The following is a 19,097-nucleotide window of genomic DNA, read 5'->3' as shown; positions in this document are numbered from 1 at the left end:
GGGTTATGGTGTTGGGTGTTAACCCATCCCAAAGTAACACGTAACTGTAATCCCATTACATTTTTAAATAACACAGTAATGTAACACGTTATTGGACTAAATTGAGCAATCATATCATGAACTCATTACATGAGTTACAAAGGTTCTTAAATTATGTGCACAATGGGCAGGTAGAAGGAAAAAAAACGATCAGTTATGACTTCCTCCTGATGTGCACTTGCACTGTAATCCGCTCATTTCAGTTAAGGGAGGAGGAAAATTTAAAAAAAAAGGTCTACAACTTTTATTTTTATTGCACGAGAGAACAAGACTGCAAAGTGCAAACTGCATTCAGGACAGACACGTGTGTTATACTGCTAACACAACATCAGCTCTTCAGGGGCATCTGCATAGATAGCATGCTATTGCTAACACAAAGCTAGCGAATAGCTAGCTGAGGGGTATAGCTGGGCGGATGAAGAGCCCACCCCAGCAGATAGAGCCTGGGTTTAGATAGGTAACAAAGGCAGTGATGAGGTTTTTTTCCTATAATCCCTTTAAATTCTCTTTGTCCTGATTTCATTTTTGTGTTTTGTTGTAGGTTTTGTGTTTAAAGCTAACGCTGTGCCCTCATCAGGATAGGGATTTGTGTCAGCGTGTGGGACTGTAGCCTCAGGTTTATAGTTAATGTGACAATGCATTTCAGGACTTATTATAGAGTAACATGTAAGTAATGTAACCAGTAGTGTCCACAGATTACTTTCTATGATGAGTAATTAAGTACTGTGTTACTTTTAAGAAAAGTAATGAGTAATGTGTGATGTTTTCCTTTTTTTGAGTAAGCATCTCACCACTCTCTGCCACATTCCATAGAATGCATAATAATACACAATGAATGTTGTCAGCATACCAACAGACATACAAATAAGAGATATTATGTTACATGTACATGATATTTTTCTTGTGCTCCCATATCTGCCACATTCCAGCACAAAGTGCACCTTAAAAAGTAAGAGTGGTTTCAAGAAGAAAAAAGGCAACATTGCAGGAAACCCTAACAAAGAAGATGATGAGCAGTTTGGTCTACAAAGTGTCTTTTTCTGCAAGAATATGCATTTTGAGAGCCATGTCAAGATTTACACTGAGCACTTTGAAGCTACAGTAAGTCACGTCTCCTTTAGCTTTCTTTGGTCCTTCATCGTCTCCTAATCAGGGGTAGCAGTCGTTGCCGCTCCTCCTGCATCCTCTCTATTTTCTTCATTTTATAATCCCACTTGGGTATCTGTAGCTGGTTCTGGTTACTGTTCCTTCTGAGTTTTTCTGGTTTGTAGCTTGGAGCTGGGGCCTTGCAGAGCCTCACCTTGGGAACCACTAGGCCCGGCCTCACACTGCTTCTCCTCAGCATATGGAGTGGCAGCAGGCTGGCTCGTCTTATGGCCACTGTGGACGCCGCTGCCATGTTGCTTAGCAGCTGAGGCTGGAGACTGGCCCTCCGATCCTTCTCCCTGGGGATGAGGAGGATCCGTGAGTTCTGGAAAAGTTTCTTGTAGTTGTTTAGCCTCTCTGGGCCCAGGCGCTTCAGCTCCGCCAGACGTTGCCTCTTTAGGATCTCCTGCACCGCATGACGACGTTTTCCGATGCATGGCGGGCTGCTCGGGCACACCGTGTGGCAAGCTGTGGCGATAAGTGGACTGGACAGTCCCGTGGTGATCCGGACCATGTGTTCAAGGACACCATCTTCCATAGGTTTTACCTTGTTGTTGATGTAAAATCTATAAGGGCAGCAGGAAAGAAGGTTGATCAAACGCTGCTTACAGGTCTTTGGCTCTTGGGCCTGGGCCACCAACTCCTGTAGAAGACCAAATATTTCATTTAAAAAAGAAACATTTAACTTGAAAATTGGATCATATTTTAAATGCGGTGCCTTCAACAGTTGATCCAAAATTAAGAAACGTGTATTAACCTCCAGCAGTGGCCACTCCCGGGAGAAGGAGTCACAGAACTGCTCAGGACAAGGGTTGGACATCAGCCGACTCATCAGGCGGGCTGTTTCATACCGACCGGTGAAGAGCGCCCACTCCTTGGGTGTCATTTTCCGGCCAAAGTCCCGAGCCTGGATATCACCTCCTGTATGGATATGTGGGGGGGATTGTTTTGAAAATCACAATAATTTTTAGAAATGTTTTCTTTGTTCCCTCTGTGTTGGGGCTTTCATGATCTTTATTGCATTTATATACCTGCCAACATGATCGATCTAACACACTCAGCCCGGCCCTGCATGGCAGCCTTCATCAAAGCTGTGAAACCATGACAGTTCCTCCTCTCAATGTCCAGACCAGGAAAGTAGTTTAGTAGGTAGTTGGAAATGATGGCATGACCTGCACAAGAAAAAACACATGTTATGAAAGGATTGCATTTGTATATTCCAGCAGCCGCTTTCTCCTTCTTCTTTCTACGATACTTCTATGACATTTTTCTGAAAACACAGTGGACATTAAGTTGCAGTCTCCAGTGGCTGAAACATGAAGCCATTTCTAAAATGTCAAAAGAACTGCGTTTTCTCTAGTGGCCACTTGAGTCTGGCTTCAAAAGTGAGTCGTTCCCCATAGGCTCCAGTGTTGAAACGCTCAACGTCATCAATGAAAATAGCACGTTTATTGCCTGAGAGAAAAATCACTTTCAGTCCAGAGCAAATTTCCTCCTCCATAACAAATGTGCCGAACCTGAATCTTTTTTATAATTCACCTTTCATGACTTTGTTTTGGTCTTAAAGTTTGCAGCATGACTGCTACGACAGGTGTGCCAACACAGGCAGGTGCTCCTGCAGGGCCTCACTTCTGCTAGTTCCAGTCATTAAATCAGACCTTTTTGTGGTGCTGTTGAAGTTTGTGCTCCTGTTTTGGTGAGTAAAATTATATTTTATTCGTTTATTTATGTGTGTTGCTCCCATACAGTGTATGGATGCAACTTGTTAACCAGGGTTGCTAGCATTAGCTGATAACATGATTTTTTGTGAAAGCATTTTAATTAAAAAAACAACACTAAAGCTACTCATTCTAACATCTGAATCGTCTCTTTCAGGTTTATTTGAGACAGCACTTTGAAAAGTGTTGCCATGCAGAATCTAAAAATACGTCTATCACATTTGTGTTACACATATTTTAAAAAAATCTTAGTTATGATCTTATTATTTTTAAAACACTTACACACTTTCATCTTTAATGTCATTACTTTGTGTATCTTTTTCACTTGTTTTTTTTTTTTGCAGGATGAAATCACACTAGTGCTACAAACCCCAAATAATGCCAAAACCCATGTCAGATCGGTTAGCACTGACTCATCAAGCAAAACTGTTTAGTGTGCATTAAGATCAGGATGTAGTAATTATGAGATTTTATTTATTTATTTTTTGATCAAGGTCTTTTTATTGAACAAAGAATTGCTTCCAACAACAATTACGGCAATATTATTATGAGATTTTTTTTATTATATTTTCTTAGAAATGCAGAGCAATTGGCTGCAACATTCCTAAATGAGCAAAACCAGGCTAAGGCTAAGGATGTGAGTGCGATACAGTTTTAGTATTGGGCTGGACATAAATTCATTACTGCCTTGATTCCCAAACTAAGTCTAGAGTTTAGTCTAGAGTTTAGTAAAGGGTCAGGAAGCACTTTTGTGATGGTGCAGTGTGTCGTGGTGGTCGCCTGAGTCGTCTGAGGTGCTGCTGAAGATTTTTGTGTGAAAAAGGATCGATACTTTTTTAATGAAGCAGAAAATGAAGAGCAGCCTACAGCTATTCATCACTGGCCGCAGTGAGTGATTCATCATTGTTAGCAGATGTGAGGCCAGGGCGCCATGTCTGATACATGTGGCTGCATCACTATGAAATTACTTATGATGGTACGGATTAATGTGATCAAATAACGGTGATTCTTGCAATGGGAACCACCAGACCCCATTATACAACACAAATCATAATTTGGATCTATTAAAATCGGTGTGACTCATTTCTATGTGGTAGATTTTCTTCCACCGTATAGAGCTGTGCAAAAGTCTTGAGCCACCCCCCATTTCTTTCTGTTTTGCTTCTAAGGAACCAGACGTTCTTGTCACGTTTAAAGTGGTCTCAAGCAATAGTTCTGTCATCTTTCTGATGAGTTTTTCTTTGGACTGAAAATCAGCAGCAACAGGTTTTATGGAGAGATGAAGTCAAACTTGAAAATTTGGGTTCAAATCATTGTCAGCATTGTGAACAGAGGAGTAACAGGGAGTGTCTGACGCTCTGTGATGGTGTGATTTCAGCCAGTGCTGGTGAGGATCTTGTCAGATTTTGTTTCACTGCACAGTACAATCAGGAAAGTATCTGACTTTCAACAGCTTCATTTTGCAGTGTGACAATAATCCCAAACATGCTTCCAGGCCATGGATTGGTCTCCCAGTGAATAAGCTGCTGAAATCGGCAAGTTACCCTGGAAACAAACTTAAAAGAAATATTTTAAATAAAAGCGACACGTGATGCTACTCATGCCTTCAGTACGTAATCACCTGCTTCAATTAGTATTTCAATTAAATATTTGGCTTTTGAAGGTTTACAGATCTCCATATTAAAAAAATAATAATAATTAAAATGTGTGGAAGGGAGTATTTACATAGTCCATCACTGCACGACTACACAGTGATGAACTGAAGTAAACAGACTTTGTGTGCCTTTATGTAGAGTTTAAGCCAAATATAGCTTCTTGTAATTTGCCTTTTGTTTTTGTGATAATGAATCAACTGTTAAGTCTAATTGTTGAATGTTGCCATTGTGTTTCTTAAATTTGTACAGTCTTAGTTCAAGCAGTAGGATCAAAGCCATTCCTTTGATCCTGACCACCTCTCCAACCACTCTGTGCTGGGGGAGGTTTTATTGTAGATACATCCTATCTGAAAGATCTGTTTCTTTTGATGTAAGCTTCCTGGGTTTACGACCCTTTGGTCAGCAGGAGGTCTGACACACACACACACACACACACACACATTCTTACAGAAGTTCACACATATACATACAAATGCCTTGTCTTAGGACCATGTGGGCGTGGCTTTGTTCTGACGTGTTTTGTGTGAACTGTCTCTCAATAAAAGGTAGCAGGAGGAGGTCAGATCTGGGGGTCATTTTCGTGGTGGACACAGACGAGACCTCCCTTGCGCAAATAATCGATCGATCGACTGTCTTGTTTTCTTCATGATGAATAAGTCTCTAGAATTAGCGGGGCTTGTGGAAACACAGACCCAACACAACACATACTGCATGGACAACCCAAGTTTATAAATTCACCTCATCTCATGCTTTTCATTTAGACACACAAGAAAGCTGCAAATGAAGATGTTGCAGTAAAAAAGGAAACTGAATTTAGTCATGTCCATGGGCCCCATTAGCTAACTGAAGCACATTTATGATACCTGATGATTTCCTCTAATACACAGTGATGGCCTTTGCAAGGTGTAGTTTGCCCACTACATTTCAGATGCTTGTTGATGTCATGGAGAAATAAAAATGAGCTTTGAAACGTAACTTAATTACAGTCTTCATACCAACACGGATGCACAAAAGATTGTCCCTTTTCTTAATCAGCTCAGCCACTTTATTTGCTTCCTTCTGGAGGTGAGCGTGCTCTTCAGAATTTTTCAGAACGGACAAGAAGTTGTCCTTTGGCGCAGCTTGGCTGGTTTTTCATTCTTCTTTTGTCTTGCTGGCTTCTTTCGACTCTCACATTCTCTCCTGATCAGATCAGCCACGAAGGCTTCGTGTTGGATGTGGGCACACAGGACTTCGTTTTCCATGATGGTCCAGAAGCGTTCTTCAAAAACTATCTGCTCTATCTGTGGCACAGATGATTTTTCATCCTCCCAGAATTTTGGGATCCAGTTACCCACTGTGTAAATTTCCATCTTAAGATGGCCGTAGGTGGTCACGTCTTTCAATTTAAACCAAAAGGTTTCATCGGAAAGACTTTCCAACGTATTCTGGGATCTTTGGGCTTCACAGAGTCGCATGTTTTTCTGCATTTGTTGATGGAACATTTGCAAGGTTGGAAGAAAATCACAGTTACAGATCAACATTAGCAATCTGTAACATAACTGAAGTCGTGTTTGTGGAGAAAACACAGCTCTGGAGCTGTGACATCATCACATTCTATATGATGTATCAATGACATATAGAATGTGATTATCATGGAGGGCTTTTACACACACACACACACACACACACACACACACACACACACACACACACACACACAAACACACACACACACACACACACACACACACACACACAAGCCCGTTCAGCTATCTTAGTGAGGACCTTCATTGACATAATGCTTTCCCTAGCCCCTTACCCTAAACCTAACCATTAAAAATGAATGCCTAACCCTTACCCTTACCCTAAACCTAACCATAACCTAATTGTAACCCTGACACCAAAACCACATCTTGAGCCTCAAAAAAAGCGTCAAATTTGTGAGGACCGGTGTGTGTGTCCTCACAAGTGACTGTTGGTTCTCACAAGTATAGTAGAATGCAGATTTCAGGCCTCACAAAGATAGCTAGACAGGAACACATGCTCACACACACACGCACACACACACGATGTGATTGCTTCATCTTGTATCAGAACATAGTTAATAAACAATATAAATAGAACCATTAATCCATCAGAAACCATCTATGTCCTTATACCTTATAAACCTAATATTGTCGTTAATTAAAAATATTAATTACCTTTAATTAAGTTACCAGTACTTTTCGTTCAAAAAGCTGATCAATTCAGTTTATTTGAGTTGGCTTAAATCAGAAAAATTGAGGAAGCTGGAATGTGACTAAGTACATTTACACTATACTGTACTTAAGTAGTCTGTCTCTGTGTGTTAGCCCTGTGACAGACTGGCGACCTGTCCAGGGTGTACCACGCCTCTTGCCCTATGACAGCTGGGATAGGCTTCAGCGCCCCCCGCGACCCTGAAAAGGATAAGCGGAAGCAAATAGATGGATGGATGTACTTAAGTAGCATATGTAGCCTGCTTGACTTTTACTTCCCTCTTATGTCCCTCTCTATTGTTCTATCACTATAGTTTAGTTAATTTCACTTTATTAAAGACACACACGAGCAAATAAAATGCATACATGCAAATTACATTCTGGAGTCCTTTACGCATACAACTGTGCATCAGATTGTGAAATATAGCATGACAGGTAGGAACTCCAACACTAACAAACATTTGGCTTGCACTGCTCCACCTTTGCAACTTGAGCATCAGCCTAAATCCATCATTATATGCTTCAGTGAGTTTCTGCACACTGCTCTCTCTGTAGCTCTTCCACAAAGGAGTGCAGAGAGAGTCCAGCCTTCACTGGAACAGTGCACATACCAGACTTACGGCTCAACATATTAGCTTGTGCATACATTAAGCGGCATTATGTATTTTATATTTTACTTCATTATCTGACTGTTTATGTTACTGTTGGAGTTTTGTATCTAAAACATACAAATCAGCCACACAGCTTTTTAAATAACATATAGAAGAAACTTGTTATGACATTTTTACTAAACATTGTATGATCTGAGTAACTTTGACTGTTCTTAGAAAAACAAGAACAATTTAAGATATATAAGATGAAATATGTGTTATTATTTCAAGAAAAAAATCATTTGCAAGCTGTCATAACAAGAAACATTCTGTAAAAGAATAACAAGAAAGAATTTAAACGATTAGACTGTTAAATTTAAAAAGTATACTCAGTTTCAAAACCTCTGTTTTTAAAACATGTGTGCAAGTATGGACTGTGGTGGGATTTGATTCAAAGGCCTGGGGGGGGGGGGTGTTTACCTGCTTGAGCTGCAGTTATAAGAGCGGTGTTCCCCTCGTTGTCCTGCCAGTTAACATCCAGATACGGGCATTGAGAAAGAGCGATGACCACATCCACATAGCCATTATAGCACGCCACAATCAAGCCAGACTGAAACACAAAAACAAAACGCCTTGACATCCAACGTTTTCTTTTTCTGTGATTTATTTCAGCTCCTAAAACACACACACACAAAATCATTCTTATTTACAGTGAAGCTTGTTGTTATATTCTCTTTTTATGGCTCTATAAAAATATTCACCTCCAGGACAAAAAGCAATGTGGTGATTGCCATAAAAAAATAAATCTTACTGGTCTGCCTGCTTACATGTGAATAACAAGGTGGTGTTCTGTTTTGTTTTTGTCACTTCATTTCAATTTTATTTATATAGCGCCAAATCACAACAAAAGTCGCCTCAAGGCGCTTCATAGATACAGACAATCAACAATCATATGACCCCCTATGAGCAAGCACTTTGGCGACAGTGGGAAGGAAAAACTCCCTTTTAACAGGAAGAAACCTCCAGCAGAACCAGGCTCAGGGAGGGGCGCCCATCTGCTGTGACCGGTTGGGGTGAGAGAAGGAAGACAGGATAAAAGACATGCCGTGGAAGAGAGACAGAGGTTAATAACAGATATGATTCAATGCAGAGAGGTCTATTAATACATAGTGAGTGAGAAAGGTGACTGGAAAGGAAAAACTCAATGCATCATGGGAATTCCCCGGCAGCCTACGTCTATTGCAGTATAACTAAGGGAGGATTCAGGGTCACCTGGTGCAGCCCTAACTATATGCTTTAGCAAAAAGGAAAGTTTTAAGCCTAATCTTAAAAGTAGAGATAGTGTCTGTCTCCCGAATCCAAACTGGAAGCTGGTTCCACAGAAGAGGGGCCTGAAAAATGAAGGCTCTGCCTCCCATTCTACTTTTAAATACTCTAGGAACAACAAGTAGGCCTGCAGAGCGAGAGCGAAGTGCTCTAATAGGGTGATATACAAGGTCATTAAGATAAGATGGGGCCTGATTATTTAAGACCTTGTATGTGAGGAGCAGGATTTTGAATTCAATTCTGGATTTAACAGGAAGCCAATGAAGGGAAGCCAAAACAGGAGAAATATGCTCTCTCCTTCTAGTCCCTGTCAGTACTCTTGCTGCAGCATTTTGGATTAGCTGAAGGCTTTTCAGCGAGTTTTTTGGACATCCTGATAATAATGAATTGCAGTAGTCCAGCCTGGAAGTAATAAATGCATGAACTAGTTTTTCAGCGTCACTCTGAGACAGGATATTTCTAACTTTAGAGATGATGCGCAAATGGAAGAAAGCAGTCTTACATATTTGTTTAATATGTGCATTGAAGGACATATCCTGGTCAAAAATGACTCCAAGGTTCCTCACAGTGTTACTGGAGGCCAAGGTAATGCCATCCAAAGTAAGAATCTGGTTAGATACCATATTTCTAAGATTTTCAGGGCCGAGTACAATAACCTCAGTTTGATATGAATTAAGAAGCAGAAAGTTAGCGGCCATCCAGGTCTTTATGTCTTTAAGACATTCCTGCAGTTTAACTAATTGGTGTGTGTTATCTGGCTTCATAGATAGATAGAGTTGGGTGTCATATGCATAGCAGTGAAAATGTACTATGTCTTCTAATGATGCTGCCTAAGGGAAGCATGTATAGTGTAAACAGAATTGGTCCTAGCACTGAACCCTGTGGAACTCCATAATTAACCTCAGTGTGTGAAGAGGACTCTCCATTAGATAGAGTCTATTAGATAGATATGATACAAACCACTGCAGTGCAGTACCTGTAATACCTACAGCATGTTCTAATCGCTCTAATAGGATATTATGGTCAACAGTATCAAACGCTGCACTAAGGTCTAGCAGGACAAGCACAGAGATGAGTCCACTGTCAGAGGCCATAAGAAGATCATTTGTAACCTTCACTAAAGCTGTTTCTGTGCTGTGATGAGCTCTGAAACCTGACTGAAACTCTTCAAATAAGCCATTCCTCTGCAGATGATCTGTTAGCTGTTTGACAACTACTCTTTCAAGGATTTTTGAAATGAAAGGAAGGTTGGAGATTGGCCTATAATTAGCTAAGACTGTTGGGTCTAGAGATGGCTTTTTGAGTAAAGGTTTAACTACAGCCAGCTTGAAGGCCTGTGGTACATAGCCGATTATTAGAGATAGGTTGATCATATTTAAGATCGAAGAATTAATCAATGGCAGGACTTCTTTGAGCAGTTTTGTAGGAATGGGGTCTAAAAGACACGTTGATGGTTTGGAGGAAGTAATTATTGAAGTTAACTCAGAAAGATCAATTGGAGAAAAAGAGTCTAACTTAACATCAATGGTACTAAGAGTAGCTGTAGATAATATTACATCTGTGGGATGATTACTGGTAATTTTTTCTCTAATGATAAAAATTTTATTTGTGAAGAAGTTCATGAAGTCATTACTAGTTAACGTTAAAGGGATGGTTGGATCAGTAGAGCTCTGACTTTTTGTCAGCCTGGCTACAGTGCTGAAGAGAAAGCTGGGGTTGTTCTTATTTTCTTCAATCAGTGATGAATAGTAAGATGTTCTGGCTTTGCGGAGGGCTTTCTTATAAAACAACAAACTATTTCTCCAGGCTAAATGATGATCCTCTAAATTTGTGACACGCCATTTCCTCTCCAGATTACGAGTCATCTGCTTTAGGCTACGTGTTTGAGAATTATACCACGGAGTCAGGTACTTCTGATTTGAGACCTTAGTTTTCACAGGAGCTACAGTATCCAGAGTTGTACGCAGTGAGGAGGTAAAATTATTAACAAGATAATCGACCTCTGTTGGAGTAGCGTTCAGATAGCTGCTCTGCTCTATGTTGGTACAGGGCATTGAAGATGATAACAGTGGGTGGATTATATTCTTAAACTTAGTTACAGCGCTTTCAGAAAGACATCTACTTTGATAAAGTCTACTCTCTACTGCTGTGTAATCAATTATTGTAAATGTAAATGTTATCAGGAAATGATCAGACAGGAGAGGGTTTTCAGGAAACACTGTTAAATGTTCAGTTTCTATGCCATATGTTAAAACAAGATCTAGAGTGTGATTAAAGTGGTGGGTGGGTTCTTTTACATTTTGAGAGAAGCCAATTGAGTCTAATAACAGATTAAATGCTATGTTGAGGCTGTCATTTTTAGCATCTACATGGATGTTAAAATCACCCACAATAATTATTTTATCTGAGCTCAGAACTAAATTAGATACAAAGTCTGAGAAATCAGACAGAAACTCTGTGTAAGGCCCAGGTGGACGATAGATGATAACAAGTAAGACTGGTTTCTGAGTTTTACAGCTGGGGTGGACAAGGCTAAGCATCAGGCTTTCAAATGAATTAAAAGTCTGTCTTGGTCTTTCATTAATTAATAGGCTGGTGTGAAAAATTGCTGCCACACCGCCCCCTCGGCCTGTGCTTTGAGATTTCTGGTAGTTAGAATGACTCGGGGGTGTTGATTCATTTAAACTAACATAATCATCCTGCTGCAACCAGGTTTCTGTAAGGCAGAGTAAATCAATTTGTTGATCAATTATTAAGTCATGTACTAACAGAGACTTGGAGGGGAGAGACCTAATATTTAATAATTCACATTTCACTGTTTTACTCTTTGGTTGAGATGTGGATACTGTATTGTTCTTTCTTTGTAATTGTTTATGTTTAAGTTGTTTGTTGCTGGTTTTTAGCTTGTTTTTTGTCTTTTTGGGAGCTGACACAGTCTCTATGGAGATAGGTTTTTTTTTTGGGGGGGGGGGGGGGGGGGGGTAGCAGGAGGAGAGAAGCTGCAGAGAGGCGTGTAAGACTGCAACATTAAACCACAATGGATAAAAGCACACCTGCCATCTTCCATGACAGCTGTGATAGCACTTCTGAAAGTCCAGGCAAGCAAATAACTCTCGTCTGGATATATTACTTAAAAACTCAAAGATGCTCCTGATTGTAAGGTATGCAGAACACTTAAAGATTCCAGATCACTGATTGCTACATTCCTGTTTCAGTCATTCCAGTCAACTTCATCGCTCCTGAAGTCAAAATCATATAACTGATAACCCTAACCCTACCTTAAGCCTTACCTTTTTTTGGAAAAACACATATTTCCTGTGCAGACTTGGTAGAACAACTTTATTTTTTAAAAAACAAACAAACATAATCTTATTACCTGGGTTTACAGCTATGGTTAGGCTTGGAAGCTTTGACGATGTAGACCTAAACTTAAATGTTACAGACGTGATTACCAAGATACAAATGAGTCCACAGTTTACAGGAAATCCCTCAGCTTACAGCTAAATTGGTATTTTCTTTGTAGCGCTACTTCATTTTATAGGAAAACTTTGTAGATTACGTACATACATTCATTGTGAAATGCATTGATATTCTACAGATAGTTTGTAGATCTGATTTCAATATTTTTGTTTTCTTTTTGAAATCAGTTTGATAGAAAAGGCACTTGCAATATGTAATTACATTTTATTTACAGTGTTAAATATCTGTCCTATCAGCACCTATTAGAAAGGAGTAATCCACAGACACTGACTATATCGAATGGTTCATTTTTAATAATTTGAGATTATTAAAAATGAACTGAGATTTGGACAGCCTAAACAAATCATGTGATCTAATAGAGTTTAGCTGTACTGTTACACCACATGTAATAGTAGCTTGTGTCCAGTCAAGACAACGAGACATTTTGTGCACATCAGTCTTCCCAAATCGTGTAGTACAACAATGAAAAAATATCCTACATGTTTTTGCTTTAGAAGAAGCTTTTATTGCTCAACCAGAACTTGATTGCAAGGCAAGTAATGGCAGTTATTCAACTTTAAGATAATAGCAGTGCCATGAAGTTAAACTATTAAGACTGCAACTATTATTTTTGGTGTTGATTATTCACAAAACATGTCCTTGATTATTGGTCTCGTTTAAATTTGTTTTTCTCTGATTAACAGTACAAAACCCAAAGAGGTTAAAATTTTTAAATAAAAATCATGCAAATCTAAAGGATCTAGAATCAGAATGAGTGATTTTTCCTTGTAAATATGTCTTACCTGTACAAAGAAAAACACAATCCACTGATCATTGCTTTCTTTATCCATTTGTAGTGTGCACACATTTTCAGTTTGCTTTTGTTAGAAAATGCCAAAGTTTATGAATTGGGCACGCTGCTGGTAGATGCACAAGAAGACTGAGATGGGTTTTGAGGTTTCTGCTGCAGTCTCTGGCCAGTCTGCTTCCAACACAACACATATTAAAGATGACATCCAGTTTGCAGTCATATGCCAATAATTGGGTCTTTTGTGCTTCACAAAGAGTGCAAACAGTTAGTGGGTTGACTCCACAGTGTTGTGATTCCAAGAAGAATTTCCCATAGAGACAGCAGATCTAAAGGGCATTGGGTAATCGTTTTTCAAACGGCTGGAATAATACTCAGTTTTGGTAAAAAAGCAAGCTGTTGATAGAGATGATGTCAGCCAATTCGATAGCAACACCTCGCTCACTTCCATGACAACACATTCATAATCAAGGCAACCCTAAGGACGTCACATTAATCCAGAACTACTCTCCACTGTGTGTTCCAGCTCAACAGAACATACAGAATCTTCTACCCAGTGCCATAGGGTCAGTGTGCAGAAATGTTCAGAAATAAGTTCACTTTCAAACTTATCTTCAGATTAACAATAAAACACAGCTTTCTTAACTTTGTTAAGAACAAAAACGTGCCAAAAGCGCCAAGAACTGTGCTTCCTTTAGTGGTCAACTGCAGCTGGATTCAAAGTGAGCTATCCCATTGACTACCATGTTATAAAATGTCCAACTTTAAAGCATTAATGTGCTGTAAATGTGCCTTTGTGTAACAGCCTGGTACACAAAGAGATTTTTTTTTAACCAACTGGAAACTAGAGTTAGATTTTTGACTCAGACTTTGACTAAAGTCAGCAGCATTGTTGGCAGCTGAAATGGTTCCAGCTGCCATTGTTGGCAGCTGGAACCATTCCTGCCTGCTGGGCCTCACCTCACAAAATTATGTGATAAATAACACAATAAACTTCAACACAATAAACTAAAACTGACAAGCACAAGTAGAAAGGACTGTTGAAACTCAATAATTTTAACAATTAGGTTTCTTCTTAATAGAACAATATGGAAAATAAATGTAGCAGATGTTATACTTAAAATAAGTGTCACAAGTGCAGCTGGTCAAATCGCCTACTAGTACTGTAGTTTGTGCAGTAGTAGTTTGTGTCTGTGTAGTTAGGCAGGGTCTTTGCACTAATTAGCCAATATGTGTGTGCAGCTTGCTAAGCAAACAGGTGAAATTAGCACTCCACCTTTTCATCTGAATATGGAAAACAACAACATAGCGGCCTCTATGGTTCTTACCATTTAGCATGTGTTTGTGAATTAGTTGTTCTAGATTCACAGGTGGGCGCGAGCATTGGCCACTAAAACAACAAAGAAAATCAAAGAAACTGAAGTAATTGTGGTGTAAAGTGGAAGTGATTCACTGGAAGTGGGATGTCTAAAAATGACCAAGAGACAGTGACCGGGTTTAAAAAAAGATCCTCACCTCACCTGTAGGTGAGATATTGGCAAGAACTTAAACTAAAAGTCAGACATCTATCAAGAATGAAAAGGTATACATTTCATGGTTATTTCATGGTTTTAGCAATTCATTAGTAACTAAATTGTTTCAAATATTGTTCATTATTAAGGTGTTATTTGATTAGCTTTAATAAGCTATGAGTAGGGCCAGTTTCTATAGTAAGCCTTTAAAAGGTTGGGCAAGGTTGGCAAGCTGCATTGTGACACTGTAACTGTAACTGCACTGGCCCATCTGTCACTGAAGGCTTAACCAACTGCTCTGAACCTCCTTTAGGATCTGACCTTCAGTGTCTTACTGGGTTTTAAGAGCTGGACCATGCTCAGCTGATCTGACAGAAAAACCAGATATCAGTGATAGAGCAGGATGATGATAGCATTCTTTTACTCAAAGCAGGCATAAAGGGTGTCATAAGAAAATCACAGGTGTGTAATATTTTGTTTTGCACTTTCAAATTATTTAAATTTAAAATTGCTTGAGGTGTGTAATCTGACACAGTGAATGGTGTGCTTGCATAAATGTTTGTCAAAGTTCTATCATATCTGTATACAACTGAATTATGACCGAAACCTCAGTGCTGCACAGCTGTCACGAGTCATCGCATATCTTGTAAGCATATTCTTATATGTCTTTTTGAAGACTATGTGCTGATAGCCACCCAGGCACTTTTAATAGATGCTTTTTTTTAAATCAAGCAGTCTACCTTAATATGGTTTTGTTATTGTTTGTAAAGTTAAGTCGAGACCAAGGTAAGACCTACTGACACATTACATGTACAGAAGCAAAGGTACTTATGAACACAACTGTACTAATGACGTTGAAAGACAGCAGTGCAGTTTTGTATTTGTACTGCTATTAATTTCTTCATAAAAAAACATTATTTGTGAATAAAAAGGTGCGTGAGACTTTGTCAAAGACGTTATTCTAATAAATGCACAGATACCAACTCTTCTGTTTCTGTCCGTCTCCTTCACTTCCTCTTCAGTCACTCCTTGTCTGATCATGATCTTGACAATGACGGCATTGTTGTTGCAGCAGGCCTTGAAGAAGGAGATGGGCTCTGGACTGTCAGAGCTAAACGAGTAGCGCATGTGAGAGGTGACTGAATTGTCGAGGGGATAGAAGGAGTCATCTGAGGCAATGCTCTGTGTGTCTGAGCGATCGGGCAAGGTCTCAAAGTCCAACTCTTCAAATTCCTGGTAGATATCATCCTCATCCTCCCAGTAATTTCGAGTGTAATCGATTTCAAGTTCCTCATTATCTGCCTCGCTTGATTCCTCGCTCTCATCGTCGTCTTTGCCAGCCTTGGTGATGGACATGACAGGAATATCCATATCCACTTTATTGGTTCTATACTCAGTCTTACTAATTCTGACTCCTCCAGCCACTCCATTCTCTTGAACCTTTGAACCTTTACCTTGTTCCTCCGTTATTAGCACCATTTAAATCCTCCTCCGTCCAAAACACTCTTGGAAAATCCAGAAGAAGTCTAGGAATTCTCAATTACCTTGGAGTCCATTGGCTCTCTGAAATATGATGATTCCTTCTACCCCCCAGGAAACTCAATCCTGCCAGTTTCCCGACTTCCATCAGTTTTTTGCTGTGTTGGATTTCCCAAATGAACAAGGACAATCCTTTATCACTACTGATAAGTCTTTGTCGGTGCCAAAGAGGCTAGGATTCCTGAAGACTCCAAAACACAGTGTCATCAAAGGCTTGATCGTGTGCATGATCAGTTGCTCTGGGCTGTTAAAGTGATGAAAAAAAGAGTAAAGCAGAATAAAGCATCCTAATTTTTCTCTGATGATATTGTCAAATTTCCATTTTCAAAAAAAGTCAGAGAAAATTTTGAAATGCATGAAAGCCACTGCGCTTCTCCGTGTGACTCTTTGCAAAGGCACCACCAGCCCCGTTCATCAGATTGTATGATCATTGCACTGGAAATCCAACATGCAGCTTAAATTTTCCAAGTCTCGATTAGAAGTTAAAGCTGAAGTTGTCTTTTTGAAAGCAGAAGAACCAGCGCGGTCGTATTGGTTCAAAACTGACACAACTGAGCAGTTAATCCCGTGTTTGCTCACGGGGGAACACTGGGTTTTCTTTGATGATCGCCAGCAGTGGGATCGGGAGAGATATTCTGTTGAAGTACTGCGTGGTAATCCAATTAGATTTCTCTCTAGCTCTAGCCATTTGGTTACATTCACCTCCCCAGAAACGTTCAAACGTCTTCGTTTGAACGTCTTCTGCTTCAACACAATAAACTAAAACTGACAAGCACAAGTAGAAAGGACTGTTGAAACTCAATAATTTTAACAATTAGGTTTCTTCTTAATAGAACAAAATAAGCATTACTCTTTTATTTCCACAAGAAAGGCTATTGAAAGCACGTAAGACAAACCATATGGAAAATAAATGTAGCAGATGTTATACTTAAAATAAGTGTCACAAGTGCAGCTGGTCAAGCTGACGCCATCTCCCCCACCTCTGCTCTCAACGTCTTCTGCACTTAACACTGCCAGCTTAAATTGGATTTCTCAGCCACATGATCTCATTTGTATACAGGGCACTTTGGAAGGACTGGAATCACTCAGGCCTAAGAGAGTTTACGAATGTCACCTTCAACAACAACTAAGCTACAGCCTAGTTTGATACAATACACTTTATTCACATCACCTTGTGATACCAGCATTCCCTGAATAAATACATTATCTCTGACAAAGGACAAAAGTGTATCAAAAATAGCATTACAGGAGGAAAATCTCAACGTCTAGAGGTGGTTGTTAAGTTATAGGCTTGGTTTTGTAAGTCATGTGATCCAAGCCATTTCTATTTTAAAAAATCAGATTTTGAATAAATGGATTTGATTAACTAGATTTTTCAACTTTAATATTTCAACTGACATTAAAAACCTCCCAAAGAGTCAATATGAACTCATTTTGGTGAGACTGCTACTTTCGGTTTTGCACCATAATGGCCGTATCATTTTACATGAATGCTAAATAACATGCTAAATAACTACAATAACATTTTGTGCACATATTTCTATGCAGTGTGTTGTAGTAACATTGACCTTCACTACTAACTGTCAGCATGGTAAAATTGCACATGATACACCTGTTTACTAAGCATACTGATTAGCATGCATTTTGGTATGGCTGTGAACTTTTTTTAATTTTGTTAATCCAAAACTTTTCTTATCGGCAGTTGTAAGTGGCTGGAAATATCAACGAGTTAACGGCTGAAAAATTGCCATTTAGCTAGCTCTTGTACACTTATAGTAATCTCTTCCACAGCATGTCTTATATCCTGTCTTCCTTCTTTCTCCCCAACCAGTCGCAGCAGATGGCCCCTCCCCTCCCTGAGCCTGGTTCTGCCGGAGGTTTCTTCCTTTTAAAAGGGAGTTTTTCCTCCCCACTGTTGCCAAAGTGCTTGCTCATAGGGGGTCATATAATTGTTGGGTTTTTCTCTGTATGTATTACGCTCTACCTTACAATATAAAGCGCTGTATAAATAAAATTGAATTGAACTGAATTGAATTGATAAATAAAGGAATAAACACAAAATTATACCACACAGTGAAACGTCTTTTGTTAAATTTTGTTTATTTGCTCCCATTACCAGTTTGTAGATCAGTATACTTGGTTACAATCTGGACATCTGTATCAGACAGCTTGGGATTAATTCCACGTAGTCCAATCTTTGCCAAGTAGGTTACAGTACCTCAGGCAGGTAACATTATTAGCTATTATTAGGATAAAGTTTAGGCAGCTGAAATTCTATCAGGCACAGGAACATTGATCTGTAGCTGTTAAATCCATCTGTTAACTGTTTTAATTTCCAATGAGCATAATACTTTTTTTTTCTCCAAGTCTGAAATTATTGTTATGCAAAGTAGAAATCTGTCAGAGAAACCTTACACTTGTTTTCTGCCTGAAGTCTGAAGGTTTTACAATAGAGCAGAAAAGGAAATGCTTTTTTTGACAGTGCTAATCTCTTCTGAACCACAGCCGCTTACTCCATGATTTAATCGGCATGAAAACGTTGAGCCCATTGTGCTTGTTAAAAAATGAAGCACAGGTTGGGAAAATCAGATTTAGCTTGACAGCAGAGATCAGGTTTCCACTGCATATGCTCCTAATCTGTATTTGGGCTACCTGTTAAGACTGTGCATTAGCACAAAGGTAATTGGATTTGGCCCCATATCCTATTTTGTAGCTGTTTTTTTTTCCTTAGACATCATTCCAGTTTGGATTTAGACTGTTCTGAACCACTGACACTCACGTATGTGATTGATGTTGTTTTAATTATGAAATAAATTTATGTGAATAAATATTTAGAACACCTGCATGTTTCCACAAAGTAGCACCATGAAACGTGCAGGGGTACTCATATAACATGACTTATATGAGTAACCTCCGATTGGAACAAGGGTTTCTTCAGCAATGAGTCTTCGTACCAAAATATGAATTCTAACATAACATTACCACATGGGAGGCCACAAGCCTGTATACTCCTAGTGCCCAGATAAATGGGGAGGGTTGTGTTAGGGAGGGCATCTGGCATAAAATCTTTGCCAAACCAAACATGCG

At 39.3% G+C, this 19,097-nt stretch overlaps 1 protein-coding gene across 1 annotated transcript; it reads right to left on the bottom strand.

Moving 5' to 3' along the window:
• Window positions 1-205: 205 nt before the first annotated feature.
• On the bottom strand, window positions 206-16,613 carry ankrd33bb (ankyrin repeat domain 33Bb). The gene is made up of 5 exons (XM_084911217.1): window positions 15,456-16,613; window positions 7,848-7,977; window positions 2,217-2,357; window positions 1,943-2,106; window positions 206-1,828 (listed from the first exon to the last, which is right to left on the bottom strand). Exons 1-5 carry the CDS (start codon window positions 15,948-15,950, stop codon window positions 1,175-1,177), a joined length of 1,584 nt encoding a protein of 527 aa, XP_084767343.1. The 5' UTR covers window positions 15,951-16,613; the 3' UTR covers window positions 206-1,174.
• Between the last annotated feature and the right edge of the window lie 2,484 nt (window positions 16,614-19,097).

Source organism: Perissodus microlepis, chromosome 18 (genome assembly GCF_051167445.1).
Source record: "Perissodus microlepis isolate ML-2025 ecotype Zambia chromosome 18, ASM5116744v1, whole genome shotgun sequence".
In the NCBI taxonomy this organism is placed as follows: domain Eukaryota; kingdom Metazoa; phylum Chordata; class Actinopteri; order Cichliformes; family Cichlidae; genus Perissodus; species Perissodus microlepis.
Note: the sequence above shows the minus strand (reverse complement) of the source record. Positions and strands in the feature narration are given on the sequence as shown.